The sequence below is a fragment of the Lactuca sativa genome, chromosome 6 (assembly GCF_002870075.4).
Source record: "Lactuca sativa cultivar Salinas chromosome 6, Lsat_Salinas_v11, whole genome shotgun sequence".
Taxonomy (NCBI): Eukaryota; Viridiplantae; Streptophyta; class Magnoliopsida; order Asterales; family Asteraceae; genus Lactuca; species Lactuca sativa.
Genome location: NC_056628.2, coordinates 43,683,085 through 43,705,350, shown reverse-complemented (window position 1 = coordinate 43,705,350; position 22,266 = coordinate 43,683,085). Strand labels below are relative to the sequence as shown.

Sequence of the window (22,266 nt, the reverse complement as noted above, 5' to 3'; positions counted from 1 at the left end):
AGAATTATACAACATATTATCAAGAATAACATTTTCCTTATAATAACAACATTCTGAAAGAATAACAAGTGTAATTTTTAAAAAATAACAACATTTTTAAACAATGAGTGTGATCATTCTTTAATTCATTCTTCAAGCCATTTCTATCACAATTTTATTGCCAAATATTTTGTAGTGATACACTTATAACAACTATGCATTAAACATATAAATAATTAACTACAACTCTATCAAAATACAGTAATAATATTCTTTACATAATAAACTATTCTTGCACAATGGTTTTGAATATTCTTAAAGAATTTGTATTATCAAGAATATATCCAACGAACAAAATAATTGAAATATAAATACATGAAAAGATCATGTTAACACAAAATGTGACTAAAAAAATAACATTCTCTATTGAATATTCTAACAGAATAATATATTTGTTGCATAATATTATTAACATTCTTTGTTAAATATTCTAACAGGATAATATATTTGTTGCATAATATTCAGAAACCACAAAAACTTAGCTTTCATATATGAAAAAAGATAAATAAAAAATAAAAAAAAAAAAAGATTGCTTAATTTGTTGATTTTCACCTTTGTTCGTTTTCCAAAAAGGATGGTATGCAGTAAATGCATGTTCTCATCAACTTTCCTCTTGGACGGCTTCTAAGCCACTGAAACATGTAAATTGAGATTTGCATAAACAACATTAAGATATATAAATATTCTTTGTTGAATATTCTAACAGAATAATATACTTGTTGCATAATATTCTTAACATTCTTTGTTGAATATTCTAACAGAATAATCGATATGAAAAAACATATCAAACTTGCCTCTTTTACACAAAAACTTTCTCTTTTTGACATTATATCAAACATTTGGAAGACATGTTTTATTATCAAACACTTGGACAGCTTATAAGCCACTGAAACAACATGTAAATTGAGATTTGCATAACAACATAAAGATATATAAAAATTCTTTGTTGAATAGTCTAACAGAATAATATACTTATTGCCTCTTTTACACAAAAACTTTTTTTTACATTATATCAAACACTTGGAATGCATGTTTTATTATCAAACACTTGGATAAGACAGGTCCAATTCCATTATTGAATTCTCAATCAATGAAATCCAATTAATTTCTAACAAAGACAAAAGAGAAATCAAACCAAGGGAGAATCATACCTGACAGCTTGAAGACGATTAGTTGCAGTAAAACACCATGGCTGTTTGTGATTGTTCATGCTCCATGGTATGATCGATGTGAGGGTATCGATGGAGGGATTACTAACATCACTAAAGCGAAGCAGAAGAACAAACGTGAGAGCAAAAGAAATGAAAATCAAATATCGAGCAAACAAATGCCCTGGATATATGAAAAAGAATCGTAAATAGTAGCATCCACTGGAAGAGTCACTAGTAAACAAGAAGTAAAAGAAATGAAAATCAAATATTTACAGGGGAAAAAATCACAAACCTTTCGAACGGGAAAATAAAGACGTGGTAGATGAATGAACTGGTAAATATGGATGATCGACGGTGTTGCACAGTGGCGAAATCGAAGAAACGGCGGTGAGTAGGCGGGATAATTTTGTGAGCGACGACTGACTGATAAAGGGATGTTGGTTTTCTAGGGTTTAACTAAGTAAGGAGAGATTAATTGAATGATTTTTTACCATAATTAGATATGCTAAGTTTACCATTATACCCTTTTTTTAATTTAATTAATTATTTATTGTTTCCTGAATTCTCATTGGTGCATTTAGGCACATACTATTTGCTAGAAACATTTGAACCTAACTATATATATATATATATATATATATATATATATATATATATATATATATATATATATATATATATATATATATATATATATATATTCTAATCTATTCTTGTAATATATACTTTCTAATCTATTTTTATATTATATCATTATTTATTGTTTGATTTGAACTTTTAATTATTTGAATAAAAAGACATCATATCAACATAAAATAAATAATAATAAGCTATAAAACATTTGGTTTCAACTCATTTAAATAAAAATGGACTCATTATATTTTAAGACTATCTAAATATTGAAAATCACATGGTATATTTATAATTTTATAAATCTTTTATCCTAATAATTATTTTACCATGTACTTAATGTCAATCATTATTTAATATTTTATATAAATAGATTAAAAGCATTCGCATGCGATCAAACATTCTCCCGACCCATTTAATTATTGCATACAAAACACTCGTATTAAGTTGAAGATGTTGCGACTTTTAACTCTGACTCCTTATATCTCTTGGGCAACGAGTTCAACATCAACCAACGAAACAAATTGAAATGAATATCCATTTTTGTCCAGGAAAAAAGTAGTTTTTGACATTCGAGTGCTTCGTGTGCCTTCCATCTTATATACATCTTTACCAAATGATTTCATCGGTGTTCTGTTTAAGATTTTAAAGACAACCTTAGCATTTGATCACCTCCCACTAAGGTTACATGAAAATATTAGAGACTACCTTAGACCATCCATAATACTCTCCACGACAATGGTCGTGGAGAGCTTCCAGATTAGCCACCATGAGCCACGAACCAACTCCGAGGTACATATCACGATCATAAAAAGAAGAGAGAGAGAGAGAGAGAGAGAGAGAGAGAGAGAGAGAGAGAGAGAGAGAAGGAGAGACCCTCCGTTGTAATCCGTGGTTTGATTCACGAATCACCATGACCACAACCCACAACAATGCACCGGAATGGTGTGCATGATCATGATTCGTAGCCACCTAGACCACGAACACCATCGTGCTAGTATACCGAAAGGTCTTAACGTCGGATCACCAAGACTCTAGGGACCGTTAGTAATATAATTTACCAAGTATTTTTATCCTTATTATTAGTTGTCGTTATCTTGTATTTAGATAACAATAAGTAGCATGCACCCTAAGCTTCCTTGGACGCCAAGCTAGGGTTGCCATGCATATTAAATTAATGTATATACACTCATAATGAATGGAAGATAAAAGCGATAATGTTCTCTCACTTTGGGTGTCAGGCCTCTTTAAACTTGATGTAAGCATCGGTTCAAGCGAATGAGATTCACAAAACTTTTGAATATTCAAATTCCGCCCGCCACGGCGCAAACCATACACCACCACCACCATATCCCCAATGGACTCAGCCTCATTCAACACCGCACCAACCAGCGTCTCATCCGCCAATCCAAGCTCCTCCATGCCAAACTCATCATCTCCTCCGTCAGTCTCGACAACTTCTTGGCTTCAAAACTCAGCATTTGTTACTCTAAAACCTACAACCATTTCGAAGCCCACAAGGTGTTGGACGAAATTCCCAACAAGAACACTGATGATACACTGAAGCTTTTGCGGAGTTTCTTATCTGCCTCCTCGATGTCTGTAAAACCAGATTATTACACCGTTACATGTTTGTTAAAAGCTTTACCCTCTTTGGGTTATTACAAATCGAACTTCACTAAAACAATCCATTGTTTTATCATCCGAAACAGGTTGGACTCCAATATCTTCTTTGTAAACGCTTTGATAATACTCTATTGTAGGTGTAAAGATATGGTTACAGCAAGACACTTGTTTGATCATGCACCTGAGAAAGATCTCGTGTCCCCTGGAATTTCATTATGGCAGGATATTCACAAGGAATTATATTTTAAGATGTTGGGCTTGCAAGACATAACACCGAATGAATTCACAGTAATCAGCATCCTGCAAGCATGTGAACAGTCAAAAGATCTTGATTTAGGAATGAAAGTTCATAGATTTGTTATAGATAACGAAATCAAAAAAGATCTCCCAGTTTGCAATGCGTTGATCAAGATGTATGTGAACTGTGGAGGCATCGCCATGTACTATGCACAACAAACTTGCCCATTTTTTCTTTTTGATCCTTAATTACTAGAGATGTAAAAAATTTCATATTTTTGCTATTATATTTTGACAAATTGTAGGGAATAGGAATAAAGTTTACTTTTTCTGATACACATGCAAACACAAGGTCCAAATTACTAGGTTTTGAATGATAAAATTCGAGAATGTTCACCACATTTGGAGAGAAGCAAATTAATTTTAAATTCGGTGCTTTGATCATGGCATTACACCCATTAAATAGGAGAAACAAACCATTGACTCTAGGTGTTGACTAAAAAAGGAATTACACCAATTAAAATAGCTAAATACACTTTGACAGATTCTCATTTCCATGATTAGTTCTCTTGATTGACTCTTAACCATAATAGATTAATGCAAGGCCTCTTTGAGCAAATCAAATGCTCTTGTTGTCGCTTCCGACTAGGGGTGTAAACGAGCCGAGCCGAGCCCGAGCCTAACCAAGCTCGAGCTCGAGCTCGGCTCGTGAACAATTTAGTGAGCTCGCGAGCCTAAACGAGCCTATATATATATATATATATATATATATATATATATATATATATATATATATATATATATATACACACTCTCTCTCTCTCTCACACACACACACACACACACACATATATATATATATATATATATATATATATATATATATATATATATATATATATATATATATATATATATATATAGGCTCGTTTAGGCTCGCGAGCCCACTAGCTGAAGCTCGGCTCGAGCTCGTTTAATAAACGAGCCTCATATTTGGGCTCGAGCTCGGCTCGGGCTCGTTTAATTCGATCTCGAGTCGAGCTTTTAACGAGGGATCGAGTAGCTCGCGAGTAGCTCGGCTCACTTACACCCCTACTTCCGACCACTCAAATGCATTATGCATCGTTTTTTAATAAGTCGGTCAGGGGGTTTGTAATAGATAACCGATTATCCCATTTTGAGGTGTTGAATTATTGGAATTTGGTTTATCTTATTTGGCTAACCGTTATTGCTTCACTGTATTTTGACATGTGTTTAAATTGAAGACTTTATAAGGGTTTTATAGAAGATATCAATGGTATTTTGAAGCTTATGTATTCATGTGTGAGTATATGTACTTGAGTAATAAGCTGCATGCATATTATACATGTATTTGATTCTTAATATATATATATATATATATATATATATATATATATATATATATATATATATATATATATATATCTCATACCATCAGGCATGGCATGCGAAGCAATATGCATTGTTGTCGTTAATGGGTACGAAAGAGAATTCTTTTACCAAACTTCCGGCTTATTTCCACAACTTGGCCAAACATAATCTGAGTACTGTGACACATATTAAAACAGATGGTGATGATCGCTTTGAGTTTTTGTACGTCGCACTTAGTTGTTCGGTTAGTATTTTAATATTTTATTATTTTTTCTAGATATTTTTATTGTATTTTAATAGATATACAATGTATTGTAAGTACGCGCTTTTGTCAATTTTTGTAAACCGACTCTTGTAGTAGATGGAGCCCACCTAAAGGGTGAGTTCAAAGGAACCATGTTACTTGCAGTTACTAAGGACGGACAAAACCAAATATTACCGGTTGCATATGGTATCTGCAAAAATGAGTGTACGGATTCTTCGACATGGTTTTTTCAAAAACTACGTGATTGCATAGACAATATGTAGGAGCTTACAGTTAGATCTGATAGGTCTCCATCTATAGCAACATCCATTGCCAACATTTTTCCTCACGCTCATCACGGAATATGTGGTGTCCATTTGTATTTCAACATAGTATCTAGATTCGGGAAGAGTAACACAATTAAAGGAATTTTTTGGGAGGCTTGTAGGGCGTACACAGTTGATGATTTTGACGTTGCCATGGAAGTTATGAGAAAGACAAAACAACCAGTATGGGAGTACTTAAAAAGTATAAATCCATAAACTTGGTCTAGGGCACATTTTAGAGGGAATCGATACAATCTTATGTCGTCCAACAGTGCGAAGTCTATAAATGCATTATCTAGACATGCACGTAAGGTGTCGATACTTATGTTGATCGATTTTTTTCGTGCAACAATGCAACAGTGGTGGTTTCAAAGATGTAACTTTGCAGATATTAAATTAAATTTTAATTTTTAATATTGATGTTTTAATAAATCTTATTGATCTTAACTTCTTTATTTTGTATCTTTTTTAAACGGAAGCAATAACAACACTTACCCCTTGGGCCGATGAAATTGTTAAAGAAAACAAAAAAACATTTAGTAAGTGGGATGTTCGCATGATCTCAAATACGAAATGCGAGGTCAAAAAGGGGGCACAAAACATGATAATTGATTTCCAACAAATGACATGTACATGTAGGCATTGGCAACTTGATGGCATACCTTGTGGTCATGTCATAAGATGTTTAACAGTCAACAATTACCAAGACTGCTCGAGGTATGCATTAAATGCTTACTTTACCGAAACACTGAGGAAAACATATGAGGAATCAATAAACCCTCTGCCAAAGCCATCCGAATGGGAGATCCCTGATGATTTGATGATTGTTAAGCCACCTATAATGGATAAACGTCAACCAGGCAGGCCAAGAAACACAGACTGCATTCCATCCCAAGGCGAGGGTCCAATTAGAAAATAGTGTTCTACATGTGGTCAAGTAGGACACACGAGAAACAATTGTACTGGAAGGGTGTCCGGTAGTGGAGCACGTCGCACGACAATTTCTACTACAGAAATGGCATTTAATATTGGTGGTTCAGCGAGTTGCTCACAAACCTATGAAACTGATTTTGATATAAAACAACCTTGAAATGAAAAGTTGTTAACTTTTTATGTGTTGTAATTTTTTTATTAAATCTTACAAGACATTGTTATGCTTTCATATTTTAGTTTAGTTTGTAGATTATAACAATGAATTAAGCATTTATATTATAATATTTAGTTTGCGGATTATAACAAGAAATGTTATTTAAAAAAACAACAAACTGAACTGAAGTCATGATAATGTTACAACATTTTTGTAACTAGTTATTAAACTCAGGGAACTGCAATGGATACTTCTCTTTCTCGTTTGTTATATAGTCATCCCTAATTCTAATTTTATCTTCCAAACGATCCTTTTGCACCATAAGGTGTATGATCTGCTCGTCCTTCTCAGCAATCCATTTTTCGGTCGTTTTGATTGTCTTCATAGTTTTTTTATCCATTCTTCATGCTCTTTGATTTCGTTTTTTTAGGTCTATCCATTCTTGAGCTTGTTTGCATTCCCATGCAATTTCATTATCACGTTGAGTGAGAAGTCGGGATGACTCTTTGTCCTGTTCTTGTTGTTCTTCAGGCTTTTTCAATTCTTCAAATATTTCATCAGACATATATGGGCCTGATGAAGACGGTGTAAAAAAAAGGGTCGACTGAATCACAGTAGTAACAATCTACTTCGTTGCATGAGCAAATTTCGAAATTTTTTGGGGAACTCATAATAAAGTCGCGATTATAATAAAGTGGTGCTATAAGTGGTATTTATATATATACTATTCCATCTGCAAATCATAGTCTAAATGCAACCATTTCGTAGTCAAAGTTGTAATTCATAGTCAAACTTTGAAATGACTACACATCAAAGACAAGTCACTGTAGTAACATGCAAATCGTAGTCAAAGTGACAAGACATAAATGATTGTTTGACATGATAAGTCACTGCAGTAACCTCCAAATTATAGCCCTGTATTTATTATTATAAATAGATGTTTAAGCTATAGTAACCAAATCATAGTCATGTATTTATTATTATAAGAAATGTCGTCGAATGCATCAACTTCTTCGAATGAAGTACCTCGTTCCAACTCTGAACGACCATGGACGACAAACGAAGTGTTGGTTCTAACACGATGCTGGCTAAGTGTTAAGGAGGGTGTACCGTTACTTGCTCCACCGCATTGCCTAGTAAGTGATGAATGGACCCGCATAACAACTTTGTTTAACCATGAGATGGGAGAAGGACAACAACGACAACAATCAGATGTTGTTAGTAAATGGATGGATGTAAAGGAAGAAGTCATACGGTTCAATTAAGCGTGTAATTATGCGAAAAGTACTAGAGTTCGTTGTCGAGACGAGGAAGAGTTCTTGGAAGTTGTTAATGATTTTTACATCTTGGAGCGTGAAGGCAGAGACTTTGAGTATGAAGACGTTTGGAAGGTTGTTAAAAATAATCAGTATTTCATGTAGTGTGCTCTATTTTACGTTATAAATAACCCATGGACCTGTTATTTATTTAAATGCTTTGTTTGTAGTAATGTTTTAAGTTTAATGTTTCGTCTAATGGTTGTTAGTTTCATGTTTTAAGTTTAAGGCGTAGAGTTGGAATATTTGTAATGTTTAAAGTTTAATGGTTCATGGATATGTTGTTAGTAATGTATTGTATACTATCGTTAACACTAATGCAACCAACATTTATTTATTAAAATTAAACAGAGGAGGTGCTTACAATACAAACGTAATACACGAAAATAACCTAGTACACACCTATTAAATAGAAATACATATTAAACAAACGGGACATATTTCAAAATATTCCAAGGGGCTTGAAACTGGAATTCGGATCCGTCACTCAATGACTTGTACTCCTCCTTAGCAGCTTCAAAGATGACGTCCTCAGAAGCATTTAAATGAGCGTCGTCAATTTTGGTATAAAGATCGTTGAATAATAGAACTTCAGTTTTCATTTCATACCATCTTGCTAAGATGTCCAGTTCGTCACGATCGTTTGCTGTAGTCATTCGGTTTTTAGCATTGAAGATATTGGATAAACGAGTCCAAAACATTGGATTGTTCAACTTGCTGGTCTCGTACACATGAATATATGCATGTGTAAGAACCAAGAACTCCTCATTGCTCCATGGTATTGAACTCATATTTAGTGAAATAAAGAGAGTAAATATTCAAAAATAATATACGAATAATTGTAACATCGGTTATTAAAATGTTGGTTTAACTAAAATTCTATTTATAGTAGTTTATACACAATATCGCAGTCCAATCTTCTTATTATGTCTGCAATTCATAGTCCAAGTTAACTGAAGAACGCGGTGTACTAACTGAGAACTCAACAGATCACTGTTCAAGTTGACAAGCCATTGCATCTGGATGACAACACAATACACTGCTTCTTGAGTTGACAAACCATTGCATCGAATAACAACACAATACACTGCTACTTGATTTGACAAGCCATTGTGCTGGGAAAATAACGAGTCGCTATAAATAATTGTTCATACCCTTTTTAATTGTATCGCATTAATTTTTCCCCTTGCAACTATGGACTCACCCGTACCACTTAGATGGAGCAACGAAGAGGAGGTCGCTTTGGTTCAAGCTTGGATTGTAATTGTAGAGGATGATTTTCCACCAGGTCCGCCAGAAGTTCGTGCTGGATCATTTTGGTCTCGTGTCTGTCATTTATTTCACCATCAAATGGGGCGTACTCAATATCGAAGAAGAAGAGATGTCAAAGCGGAGTTTTTGGATTTGAAAAAAAAGGTCAACATTTTCAATGTATTTATAACGAGCTGGATAATGAGCATGTGAATATGGATGAAGACATTCTCATACAGGTGGCTTTGGAACTATATCGTTTCGAATCTAATGGTACAGAGTTTACCCATGGAGATGTATGGAATCTTTTAAAGAATGTCCCTCACTTTTAATATGCATGTTGGTTAAGTTGTGTGTTTTTCGTTAGTTTCGTTGCTTGTTTTTGTACGTGTGTTTTCTCAGTACATAATAAATCTTGTGACAACCCAAAATTTCCATTCTGTACAAACCATATCAAATCAATAGAAGTTAGATCAGTTACAGTGAAATTCCAGACTTTGGGTATAAGTTTGACAGTTTTTCAGGATTTACACTTAAGGAGATATCAGGAGAGTGGATGCACTAGGGTTTTGTGCAACACTGTTATTCCAAAACTCTAGGATATTAGGGTTCAATTCCAGAATAAAAATATTTTCTGCCAAAAATCCCAGGACTATATATAGAAATCTGAACCATATTCATTCATTAGTTACATTTCCAACTAGAGAAAAACCAAATTCTCTCTCATGGATCTTCAGGTTTTCATCCCAAAACGTGAGTACTTCCATCTAGTTGTATTATATAGCTTAGATTGTGCTTAATAACATCAAAATCGGATCAAAACCCCAAGATTTGAGAGTTTACCGCCCAAGAACACTTGGAGAGTAAACTCTTTTATAAGGGCCAAAGTGAGCCCAATGTCCCTCCAAACCTTGGAAATGAACCTTGAGACTACCCATGGCTTGTTTAGACATCCAAATCATTAAGAATCAAGGGTTGAAAGTGAGTTCACGGCCAAGGATGTTCTTGGGCCGTGAACTCCATTTTTAGGTGCCAAAACACCCTAAAAGCCTTCCTTAAGCCAAGAGACTAATTTAGACATGTACCCTAATGAGTTTAGGACTAGCAAACACCCTTAGAACACCAAGAGTAAGGTGTTCGCGGCCCAAGAAGTTCCAGGGCTGTGAACTCCAAACAATAGGGCCAAAAGGTGCTTTAATCACTCCTAAAGCCTTGGACAATTTCCTTGATTTATTCTTAGATATATTAGGGACTTGAAAACACCACAAACACCCTCCCAAGGGATATTACGGCCGTAATCTCCAAGGGATTGGTCCCAAGGCCATAAACTCCTAAAAGGAGTTAAAAGGAAGCCCTAACACTCTAGTAAGCCTTGAAGCACTTCATCACTTAAGTTGTAATAACTTTAAGCTTCATTTAGTGACCCAATGGAGAGTTTACGGCCAGGAGTTTACTCCCCTGGGCCGTAAACTCCAACACACATGGTCTTTAGACCATAAAATTCCGTATGAGGTCTTGCACTCCTTTGTTGCAACCCATTAGCCTCCTAGCACTTGACCAAAGTGTTTTCCTCGCATTAGGATGTTTATACATGTTTAATTAGTGTTATAATCACTAATTGTTTATATACATATGTCTTCATATGTAATTAGGACGATTGTGTGTTTCTAAAGTCTTCACTTGACACCTAGCAGTCCTACCTCTTCTGTTCATCCGTATCACCCACAACAGGTGAGTTCATACCACTTAATCAATGTTTTAACTGTTTTTAAATGTTTTATGGGGGGATACAAGTAGAATCATGCTAGTTATTATATCAATCACATGTGATTAATAAACAGCATGCAAATGATTTACTACTCATTAGCCGTTTTACCAAACAGTTTCCTTCAAATGTTTTTCATAAACATTTTATATGATTAAAACTCCTTATGAAGTTGTACATTTTACTCTGAATATCTTATTTCAAACTCATTTATAATTGTGTTTCAAACAAACGTTCCTTTATACGTAAACTGTTTTATCAAACCCATGCTTCAAACCGTTTTATAGATTGACATCAAGTCGATCTTTTCTTAGATAATAATTATGTTCAAAGGTTTTACAAAACTTATTTTATGCTTTTATATTATCAATTGCATGCCTATATATGTATAGATATATAAGAAATGTTTAAAAGGCTTAGGAAGGTTATCCACCCTATTTCCTTTTCCTCGATTTGGATGTAGTCTGGTGGGATATCGGGTACCCGTCCGAAGGTCGTTTAAATATTAGTATCATGTGTACATATATAGTCATAAAGGTCCTTCCAGTTCATCCAATGCCCTTGGGTAGCAAGGGTATACATCCATGTTCATACGTACCAGTTAAATTACTAGTAAGCTACCATATGGGTAGTTTAGGAAGATACTAGAACTATTACGAGAAAACAATATCATACAATGAGTCAGTTCATTCATGAGTCAATACTTGCTAGATAGAGAGAGAACACACGTCACAGCTAGTACACACAGTACCTTACTATACTATTACATAGATACATTTACATGTTTACATTTACATAGATACATCTACAAGAAAACATTTACAACTATACTAGAAAGAGAACATATACAACGATACTAGAACGATTAACAATACATTACTTATACATGAATACGTTAACATAATTGTGATCCACTGTATCGGAGCATGCCTTCAATGTCATGGCCCGAGTTGTAGCCAGAGTCTCTTGGAGGGAGAGCGTGAGTTTGCGTATAGATCTATACTGGATTGACTATCCTACACCTTGCTGCTAGCTACAGCCAGACCTGCAGGTCTGTGGGTGCCAAACGTCATACCTTTTTACGACCTACATTTGTCGTTGTTACCTAGTCGATAGTATGGTACAATTAATCACACGATACCTTAATATAAATCCGGTTTAAGGTAGTTAGTACAACAGTAGTTCCTATAATACAACACTACAGTACTACATTAATTTCCCCTTTACATATATTTAGTGATCATTTCACTTAAACATTAAATGTACAAACTATGTTTTGTTAATGATAGTTACACTTGAGAAAATTACACACTTTTACAAGAAACGAACATTTAGAACAGTTAAGTCTTGGTAGAATACTACATTTAGAACAGTTAGGTCTTGGTAGAAGACACCCTTATATAATAGTAGGAATCATAGGGATTTCTAGGGTTTTTCAAACGTTTACAGTTGTTTTACAAACATTTTCAATACTTACAGTTCATATACAAACAATTTCTTACATATAAATTAAGACACTAAAATACTTATGATCTCACCAGCTTTAAAGCTGATACTCGCTTTCAAAATACTTGTATCCTCAGGTCATCAATAGACAGGTGCCGATGCAAGGTTTAGAGAAGATGGAGCTCGTTCAAGACTCATCTTTCATTTTGATTTATGCTTTAGTGTCTATTATAATTTGACAGAACACACTTGTATTAAAATTATATTATTAATGCAATGGATGATGTTGTTGCTTGTTTACTACTTTTCATTGTCGTGATACTGTACATGACGTCCTCCACCCCAGAACGTTTCCGCCGTTCTTGGTTTTGGGGTGTGACAAATCTCCCTTACTTTTAATGTATGTTGTTTCCTCAATGACAGTTAAAAAAGAATTAAGATTACACGTCCATAATGAATTCATTAAAACATTAACCCATAATTAGTACATAACATAACATAAAATGCAACGTTGTACATAAAATGCAAACGGGGTACATGAATAACTACTTCTTTTAGGGAGGTAACAGGACCACCCTTTCATTTGGAATTTCCCGGTGCACATGTGATGGTACAGAATTCACCGACTCGGATTCAAATGCAACACGGTACATGACAGCAGAAAACTTATAATCAACCATTTCATGAATGGATTCAGACGTACGAGTTCTTAGACATGCTATAGCGTGGCCACATGGTATACCGCTTTTTTGCTATTTCCCACAACTACATACCCTATCAAATTGTACTTTGTTGGTGCCAAAATTGTTATCGACTTGAAATGTATCCGTATACAAACGTTTTGCCACCCAATTATAAGACTTGTTTATCCGCTTTTGAACCTTAATCTCAACATAAGGGGTCACCCCACCAGACAACCTCTCTGCAATATTTGTTAATTTTAAAATAATAATACAAGGAAAAACCAAATATTAGTATAAAGTTACTTGCCACTTCAGCCCGTTCAGCATACGTTGTTTGTATCAACGTATTAATTAACTCAATTATCGTTGTTATAGGAAACTCTCGTGTGGATGTGGATATAATTTTCAACATTTCCGGGACATCAATCGATTTAACATTGTAACGTACTTTTGGGAAAAATGCTCGTGTCCATTTTGAAATTGCTATATCGTCAAGCCAAAAAATTAAACTCCTAAGCAAGGTGCAAAAAGGTGGTTCCCTACCGGCATTTTGCAACCTTTCCAGACACAAATAAAAATCATGAACACTATATGCATTACATGACTTCCAAAACAACGTTTCGACTTCTGTATCATTATGTCCGACAGAATCTCGTATTTTTCTGGCTATATCTTTAGGACAATATCCATGATACGAATCTGGGTAGATACTATGGACAACAAAGTCTATTTTATCACAAAGGTTGCTTATGAAACCAACCTCTGTATCCTCACCTAAACACTCTTTTAACTTCATCATGAACCATCTCCACGATTCTTCACACTCTAAGGTCCCCAAACCAATTGCTAAGAGTAGGGGTTCATGGTTTCCATCTAAAGCCACTGCGAAGTACATTGTTGTCAGATAGTTGCCAATTAGGGGTAAATAACCCACATATATTAACGGTATCTTGCACCTAAGGAAGGTATGAATCTGCATAAAAAACAAACATATATTAGTGATAAGTAAAAAGTAAACGAGATACATTATCATGAAATATTATATAACTCAATAAAACAAATATGTTATACCACGCAACCTAAAGCCACAAAACAGAATTGAAAGCGGTTGGTATCCGTTTTCTTAATGGATGTGAAGGTATTAGGATTTGTTCTTTGAAGATTGTGCAAGAATATTGGTAGCTGAGAAAAGCTTCTTTTGGTGTAAGTACTCATTTTCACAACCAATGAAAGTGTTTTACAATCATCACACAAATGCAATTATAATTATATTTGAAATTAGTGTTTCTCTACAATTCATACTTCATAGTTCAACTTTTTAAATTCATAGTTAAACCAGTTCTTAGATCCATTCGAACCATACATAGTTGAAGTTTTCTAGTATCTCTAAACCAAAAACACACCATCACGCACACTCCGATAAGCCTTAATGGCTCATCTTGCATCCAAATTCGCAATGAAGAATCTAGGCCCTTTTAGTTTTTTTAGGCATCTTTTTTAGAAGAGCGCCTCATATTCTATTTCTTAATCAAGCAATCTATGCTAATGATATCATTGTGCGAACGACATGTCACCATGCAAACCATCACAAATTGTAGTTGACACTAGCTCGAAACTAGGCTCAAAATGGTGGTCCACCCATTTTCCGATCACTCCTACTATAGAATTCCCATCGGATCTCTTCTATATCTAACGGTTACACACCTTAACATTACATGTGTCGCCCAACAAGTATGCTTTCACATGCATGATAATCGTATAGATCAATGTAATGCTTTACAACGAATAATTTAATATTTACAAGTTACTATTATTAGTTGTCATTATCTTGTATTTAGATAATTAGCATACATTGCATGCACCCTAGTTTTCCTTGGACACCAAGCTAGGGTTGCCGTATTGAATGTATATACACTCATAATCAATGGAAGAGTGAAGGCATAAAGTTCTCGTAACTTGAAACTTTGACATAAGCTTCAGACCAAATGAAATTCATGAAACTTGTGAAAATTCAAATTCCACCTTCCACTGCACAAACCGTACACCACCACCACCACATCCCCAATGGACTCAACTACGCCGCATACGACCGCCTCATCCAGCACTGCACCAACCACCGTCTCATCCGCCAAGGCAAGCTCCTCCATGCTAAACTCATCCTCTCCTCCGTTACCCTCGACAACTTCTTGGCTTCAAAATTGATCGCTTTTTACTCTAAAACCAACAACCTTTTCGAAGCCCAACAGGTGTTCGAACAACTTCCCAATAAGAACACTTTCTCATGGAACGCACTGTTCAGGGGCTACTCCATGAACAAGCATCACACTGATACACTGATGCTTTTTCGGAGTTTCTTATCTGCTTCCTCGATGTCTGTAAAACCAGATTATTACATTGTTACATGTGTGTTAAAGGCTTTTTCCTCGTTGGGTTATCATAAATCGAACTTCACTAAAACAATCCATTGTTTTATTATCCGAAACAGGTTAGACTCCAATATCTTCTTTGTAAACGCTTTGATAAAATTGTATTGTAGGTGTAAAGATATGGTTAAAGCAAGAAGCTTGTTTGATCATGCACCTAAGAAAGATCTTGTGTCGTGGAATTTCATGATGGCAGGGTATTCACAAAGAGAGTTATATAATGAATGCAAGGAATTATATTTTAAAATGTTGAGCTTGGAAGACATAAGACCGAATGAATTCACAGTAATCAGCATCCTGGAAGCATGTGCACAGTCAAACGATCTTGATTTAGGTATGAAAGTTCTTAGATTTGTTATAGATAATGAAATCAAAACAGATCTCCCAGTTTGCAATGCGTTTATCAAGATGTATGCAAAATGTAGCGACATAATTAGGTACAATACACATCAACTGTTTGTAGAAATGACTAAGAAAGATGAGATTAGCTATGGCTCTTTGATTTCTGGGTACATCCTACACGGTTTTGTAATGGAAGCCATGAATCTTTTCAGGGAAATGAAAAAACCATGTTTGAGTATATGGAATGTTGTGATCTCAGGTCATTTTCAGAACAATCAGTATGAAAAGGTAATCGATTTACTCCATGAGATGCAAGAAAACATATTCAAACCAAACAGTGTAACACTCTCAATCATTTTTCCTACACTTTCACATTTATCAAATCTAAAAGGATCAAAAGAGACACACGCATATGCAATCAGAAACAGTTATGACACAAACATCGATGTAGCATCTGGGATTATTGACACCTACGCTAAGTTAGGTTTTCTCGATAGAGCCCGCATAGTTTTTGACCAATCAGAAAAGAAAAGTGTAATCATATGGAGATCGATAATTTCAGCATATTCATCACATGGAGATGTAAATACAACTCTTGATCTATTCAATCAAATGACTAAAGAAGGAATATATCCAGATCCTATGATCGTCACATTTGTATTATCAGCTTGTGCTGATCATTATGGATATGTAAATGAAGCTTTGAGTCACTAGTACAAAAAGGTTTTGTTGATGCGGTTAAAATAATTAATTGATGCGGTTATTGAACCGCACCAAACAAATATCGCCTCAAAAAATCCTCTTATTTAATAGTGCGGTTTGAAAACTGCCCTAAAAAAATACAAATTGTTTCTTCCATAAAAACAAATCACAACGGCATCATTAAATTAGAACCGCTCCTTTAAATACATAAAGAACCGCAATTTTAAATAAACAAATAACCCCACTTAAAAAGTACTGGAACATTACCAAGATAAACTATTGAAAGATCTAAAAGTTTTTTCAACCGTTAACATAAACCCCTTTAAAATAGAGTACAGAAACAAAACAAAAATCAACCCATGAATCTTAAAAGATATAATGTCATAATACATGCAGTGAGTGCGATTCAATGTATTTAACTGCATTTAATTCTAGAAAACAAATAAAGATATAATCATTTGAGCTCTAACTCCTTGCAACTCTTGTAGTCTTGTTCCAGTGGGGTGAGTTTAATTTAGCTTGATTCTAGCTGTTGAACATTAAGCCTGTAAAAGGAACACAAAACGATACATGGAAATTCATGGAATTAATTTATATTATCAAGGTATAACAAACATTTGAGAAACGGAACCGAACCGAACCAGAACAGATTAGTGGTATTCGGTCAAGTTCCCGAATCTCCCAATCCATCATTTTCATTTTCGGTTCTGGTTCAATTCAGGCAGGTTTCAGAACGGTTTACATCCCTATGTCAAAACTATTCTCTTTTTTCATAAGACCAAAGGCAGAGAAATTAGACACAAACTGGAGGTAGTGAGCTTGGACACAAATTATTCTCCCAATCCTTCGTCTGTTCAAAAGATACAAATTGCCCTCCTCATCCTCATCAAAAGTAGTAAATCTGCTGCCAAAAGATTTTGTTGAATACAAGTTTGTAGAGCTATTATTGCTTCTTTTCTAACTTTCTCATCATTTTATCTATTTTCAAATTGATATAGTGACTACACATCATACTATTAAATCATAAAAAAGAACCATTTGCTAGATTTCCAAAACTTTGATTTCACTAGTGTTTGCAAATTACATTTTAATTTTATAGATGATAAACGAATATAACCTAAGAAAGTAACTCAATTGCAAACCTTAAGGATTGAAACATCCAGATGTTGTGACAGTTTCCATCTCTTTTGACTTTTCTCCATTCATGGTGTTTTGACTTTTCTTCATTCATGGCGTCTTTAATTGAACCTCTGATTGTACAAAGATGAGAATTCTACCCACCTGTTGTCACAACATCTTGTGGAACCTTACATAAAAAGGGAAGTTGTTTTAGTGGAAAGGCATCAGGAGACGTAGAAGGCCAAAGCTAACAGAGGTTAGCTGCTTGTTGTTGTTCGAAGATGCCATAGGCATTTAAAAAAAACATGTAGATTCAATAAACCCTAACACCCTATCTCAGTTTTACCTGTTTCAATTTCTACCAACATTGATCAATTAGATCTTGCGAAGCAATCACATCCACACAATCATACACTACATACAATACATATAATTAAAGGACAGAAAAAAGGCTTTTTATTACTTATCGTTCTTTGAAGCACTTAAACACAATAATTTTGGACTTGATGAAAATTCATCATTCGAAGGGGTTGTTGCGCCGGAGTGGAGGCTACCTTACCGCGCCGGTATAGAAATCGATGAGATCGCCGATGTAGTACGTTGGAAAGAGAAGAAAGCCTACAGGGGAAGGGTCTTTGAGGCGTGTATATGACCAACAAAGGAGGAATTAGCGAAGAAACGAAAGATCAAAACATTTTACTATTTAAGAATAGAAAATCAGAAAAATCGACGCTAGGGTTTTTAGATTTCGATCAGGATCTGATGTGTCTTTGCCGTCGTCCCTTTGGGTGAGAGATTAAGAACAAAATATTGGAAGGAAAAGACATGAGCGCGGAATGAAAAAATTGGAAGGGGGAAATACCACCAAGAACAAAATATTAGTAGGGAGCTGAATCTTTAGACTTTAATAATGCGCTTTTGAAGTAAACCGCGCTAATAAATGGTTTTTAATGCATTTTTATAGAAACCGCATCAATAAATATATTTGATTGTGCGATTTTATAGTTTATAATGTGAAAACAGTTTAATGATGCGGTTTTATGCTTTCACCGTCTTAAAAAAAATGCCTATCGCACTATTAAATAGGTTTTGTACTAGTGAGTGTATTTAAATGTATAAAGCCTAAATATGGTATTCAGCCTTCAATGGAGGATTATGATTGTATGATAAGTATTTTGATCAAGGCTTCGAAGTTAGATGAAGTTGTGAATTTGATAGAGGAAATGCCTGTTGAGCCTACTGAAGAAATGTGGGATGCATTGTTTAAAGAGGCTTGAGATTTTGGTGATGTTGAAATTGGGAGATTTGCTTTTGAACATTTGATTAAATTTAATATTTTCGATACGGAACTTTATCAAAAAATGTTGAATTTATCGAGTGATGGTGATCTTATAAAGAGAATGACTGAATTGGGGATTGGGGTTAGTTGGGGGCCAGGTTGCAGGGGTTATAATGTGGATGGCGAATGGTCTTAAATTTTGTAAGATGTTAACCGTTTAATCCGTATTAAAGAGGTTTTTTTTTTGGCGAATTACAGAAACTAGCAGTGAATATTACTTTTTCATAACAATACAAACAATAAGATTTTAATTTACTAAATGTTTTTAGGGGTAGAGGGGGGTGTTTATATAATTAATTCTCCTCGTTTAATAATATTGCATCTTATTTCCGTAATTATATATATATATTAATTACCAAAATTGGTATGTGTGAGGATTTACTATTCATTCCACGTAAGTAGATTTCATACTTTCAATTTTTTTTTCATTTTCTACCTTTTACTTTTATTTGTTTTTATATTTTGTACCCTTACTAATTTTGATGTATTTTTTTTTCATTTTCCATCCTTTACTTTTATTTGTTTTTTTATTTTATACCCCTAAACTAATTTTTATGTAACAACTTTTATCCTCAATTTTTTTTTCATTTTCCAACCTTTACTTTTATTTGTTTTTATATTTTGTACCCCTAAACTAATTTTGATGTAACAATTTTTATCCTTATAATTTAAAATTTTATATATATTTATATTCTTTCTCCTTAATTAATTTTTATTTAACAGTTTTCAACCCTTATAATTTTAAAGTTAATTTATTAGTATTTTATACATTATAATTTTGTCACTTACTATATTTTAAAGTTACATTTTGGCCCCTTATATAATTTTTTAATAATCTTTTTTTTTATTAATTTCTTAAAGATACACTTTCAAGTCAATTGTTTGTATCCATGTTTTATTTTGATATTTTTGTGCTCCATTTTATATGATTTAATCGTCTTCGTTGTATATATGGTGTCAAACTGCGTTTTTTAATATACCAGAGTTTCCGCAGCAACGCGCGGATGGTCCAAACCCTAGTTATATTTTAAACTTCAAATCTTTTAAGTGTTTGACTAGTTAATTTATTTCTTTTAATGGGTGTGTAACGCAAGGGACCAAACTAATACAAAGCTTTGAAATAGTGCTCATGTCTCCAAATAATGAATCTCGTGGATTAAATCTTTTTTATTTTGGATTTGCGGGGACGATTTATGTAATTACTCCATTTTTATAATGGGTTGTAAAAAAGAGTTAATTATAGGGATAATGACTTAAAAGGGTAATATATTCTTGGATTTGTACACATTTGGTCATTGAATCTATTTTTTGTTCACATTTACCCTTCAACTTGTTAAACTGTACACATTCAGTCCTTATGACCGGTTATTTCAGGTTAACCGATAAAAATGTTTTAATATGGTAATATATTTCTTATTTTGTACACATTTAGTCCTTAATATTTTTGTAACCATTTAGTCCTTAATTTTTTTTGTTGCAAATTTTTTTTTTGTTTTTGTACTCATTCAATACTTATGAATGTTTTTTTTAAGTTTTTCTCACAACATCTTACATGGAACAATCATTAACGAGATGTTTTAAACTTTTGATGATTATGTCTATCGCGATCTCGACTACTTGGTTGCTTAGATCATGTGTTTTGAACATCATAAATTTTTCATACTATCTCGTATTTTAACGATCTTTATATATATATATATATATATATATATATATATATGTGTGTGTGTGTGTGTGTGTGTGTTTGTTTGTATTTTAGTCTACTACAACTTTCGTTTAGATTATTCCCGTTAAAAAGTAATATATTTTTTAATTACGATCTTTATATTCATACGTTTTTTTATGAATGCATTTATGGATGTTTTTTTATTTATAAAATCGTTAGTAAAAGCATATTATATTTTAATGGGAGTAATCTTAACGAAAGTTATAGCAGACTTAAAAAACGAACACGCAGACATAAAGATCGTTAAAATTAGATGTCGTATGAAGAAGTTACGACGTTCGAAATACAAACCTAAGCCAAACCACAAGACCTATGCAACCAAGCAGTCGAGGCCGCGATGAACATAAACATCAACAGCCCCAAACACCTCATCAATCAGGGACGGGCGTAGGATTTAGTAGTAGGTGTTGTCGGTCCATAGTAGGTGTTGCCGGTAAGTAGAAAAAAGAAAAAATATTGAAAATTTTACACTGTGTACAAAAAAAAGCAGGGGTTGTCGGTGCCACTGCGGGCACCCAAAGAGAATCGTCCCTGTCATCAATGATAGTCCCATGTTAGATGTCATGAGAAAAACTTTAAATAAATCATTCATAAGTATTGAATTGGTACAAAAACAAAAAATGACTTATTTTGAAACAAAAAAAAATTAAGGACCAAATGTGTACAAAATTATTAATGACTAAATGTGTACAAAATGAGAAATATATTACCCTAATAAGTCATTTTTCCCAGCTAACCTGGAGTAACCGGTTATAAGGACTGGATGTGTACAGTTTAACAAGTTGAGGGGGTAAATGTGGACGAAGAAAACTCAATGACTAAATGTGTACAAATCGAAAAATATATTACCCTTTTAAATCATTATCCTTTAATTATACCAAAGAACTTGTAGTGTCGGTGGAAAAGTCTTCAACCAAGTATTATGCGTTCAAGTCTTGTTGCAACAAAATGAATAGTTTAACTTTAAGGGTAGTGCATTCCATGGAATGTATGTAAGGGTTGTTTGATAGAAACTGACTGACTGAGTCAAAGCCTGACTCGGTCGGAAGTCTGACTGAATCTACATCTGACATGAACTATATTGTTTGATTATACGTCTGACTGGCTATTCTGACTGGTAAAAATGACCATTTTACCCTTCTATTTTATTTTTCTGTTTTATTTATTGTGAGATAACTTTTTTTTTGTTAAGTAACATTTAATTTTCTATTGTAATAAAAATTCTAAAAAAAAACAAAACATAAAGTACAATACTAGTTATTTGTTTAAAAAAGTACAAAGAAATCCAAAAAAGTACATTGTCATCTAATGTAGGTTTTAAGAAGAAACTAACCAAAAAACTAAAGTACATTGCTATGTAGTGCATGTATGAAAAAAGAAAAAAAAATACATTGCATCTTTAAGAGCATTTTTCACCAATTT

The 22,266-nt window shown here is 33.8% G+C and overlaps 1 protein-coding gene and 1 pseudogene across 1 annotated transcript; one reads left to right on the top strand and one right to left on the bottom strand.

Moving 5' to 3' along the window:
* Positions 1–7,135: 7,135 nt before the first annotated feature.
* On the bottom strand, positions 7,136–14,088 carry LOC111893110 (uncharacterized). Its single transcript, XM_023889185.2, has 3 exons — positions 13,497–14,088; positions 13,284–13,432; positions 7,136–7,336 (listed from the first exon to the last, which is right to left on the bottom strand). Exons 1-3 carry the CDS (start codon positions 14,086–14,088, stop codon positions 7,136–7,138), a joined length of 942 nt encoding a protein of 313 aa, XP_023744953.2.
* Positions 14,089–15,178: 1,090 nt separating this feature from the next.
* Positions 15,179–19,254, top strand: LOC111893108 (pentatricopeptide repeat-containing protein At2g37310-like; annotated as a pseudogene).
* Positions 19,255–22,266: the final 3,012 nt, after the last annotated feature.

Coding starts and splice junctions, on each gene's coding strand:
- LOC111893110 (XM_023889185.2), bottom strand. CDS start 14,088: ATGTACTTCGCAGTGGCTTTAGATGGAAACCATGAACCCCTACTCTTA. Junction 13,433..13,496: donor TGAACGGGCTGAAGTGGCAA/GTAACTTTATAC, acceptor CAAATATTGCAG/AGAGGTTGTCTGGTGGGGTG. Junction 7,337..13,283: donor ACAAAGTACAATTTGATAGG/GTATGTAGTTGT, acceptor ACTGTGATTCAG/TCGACCCTTTTTTTTACACC.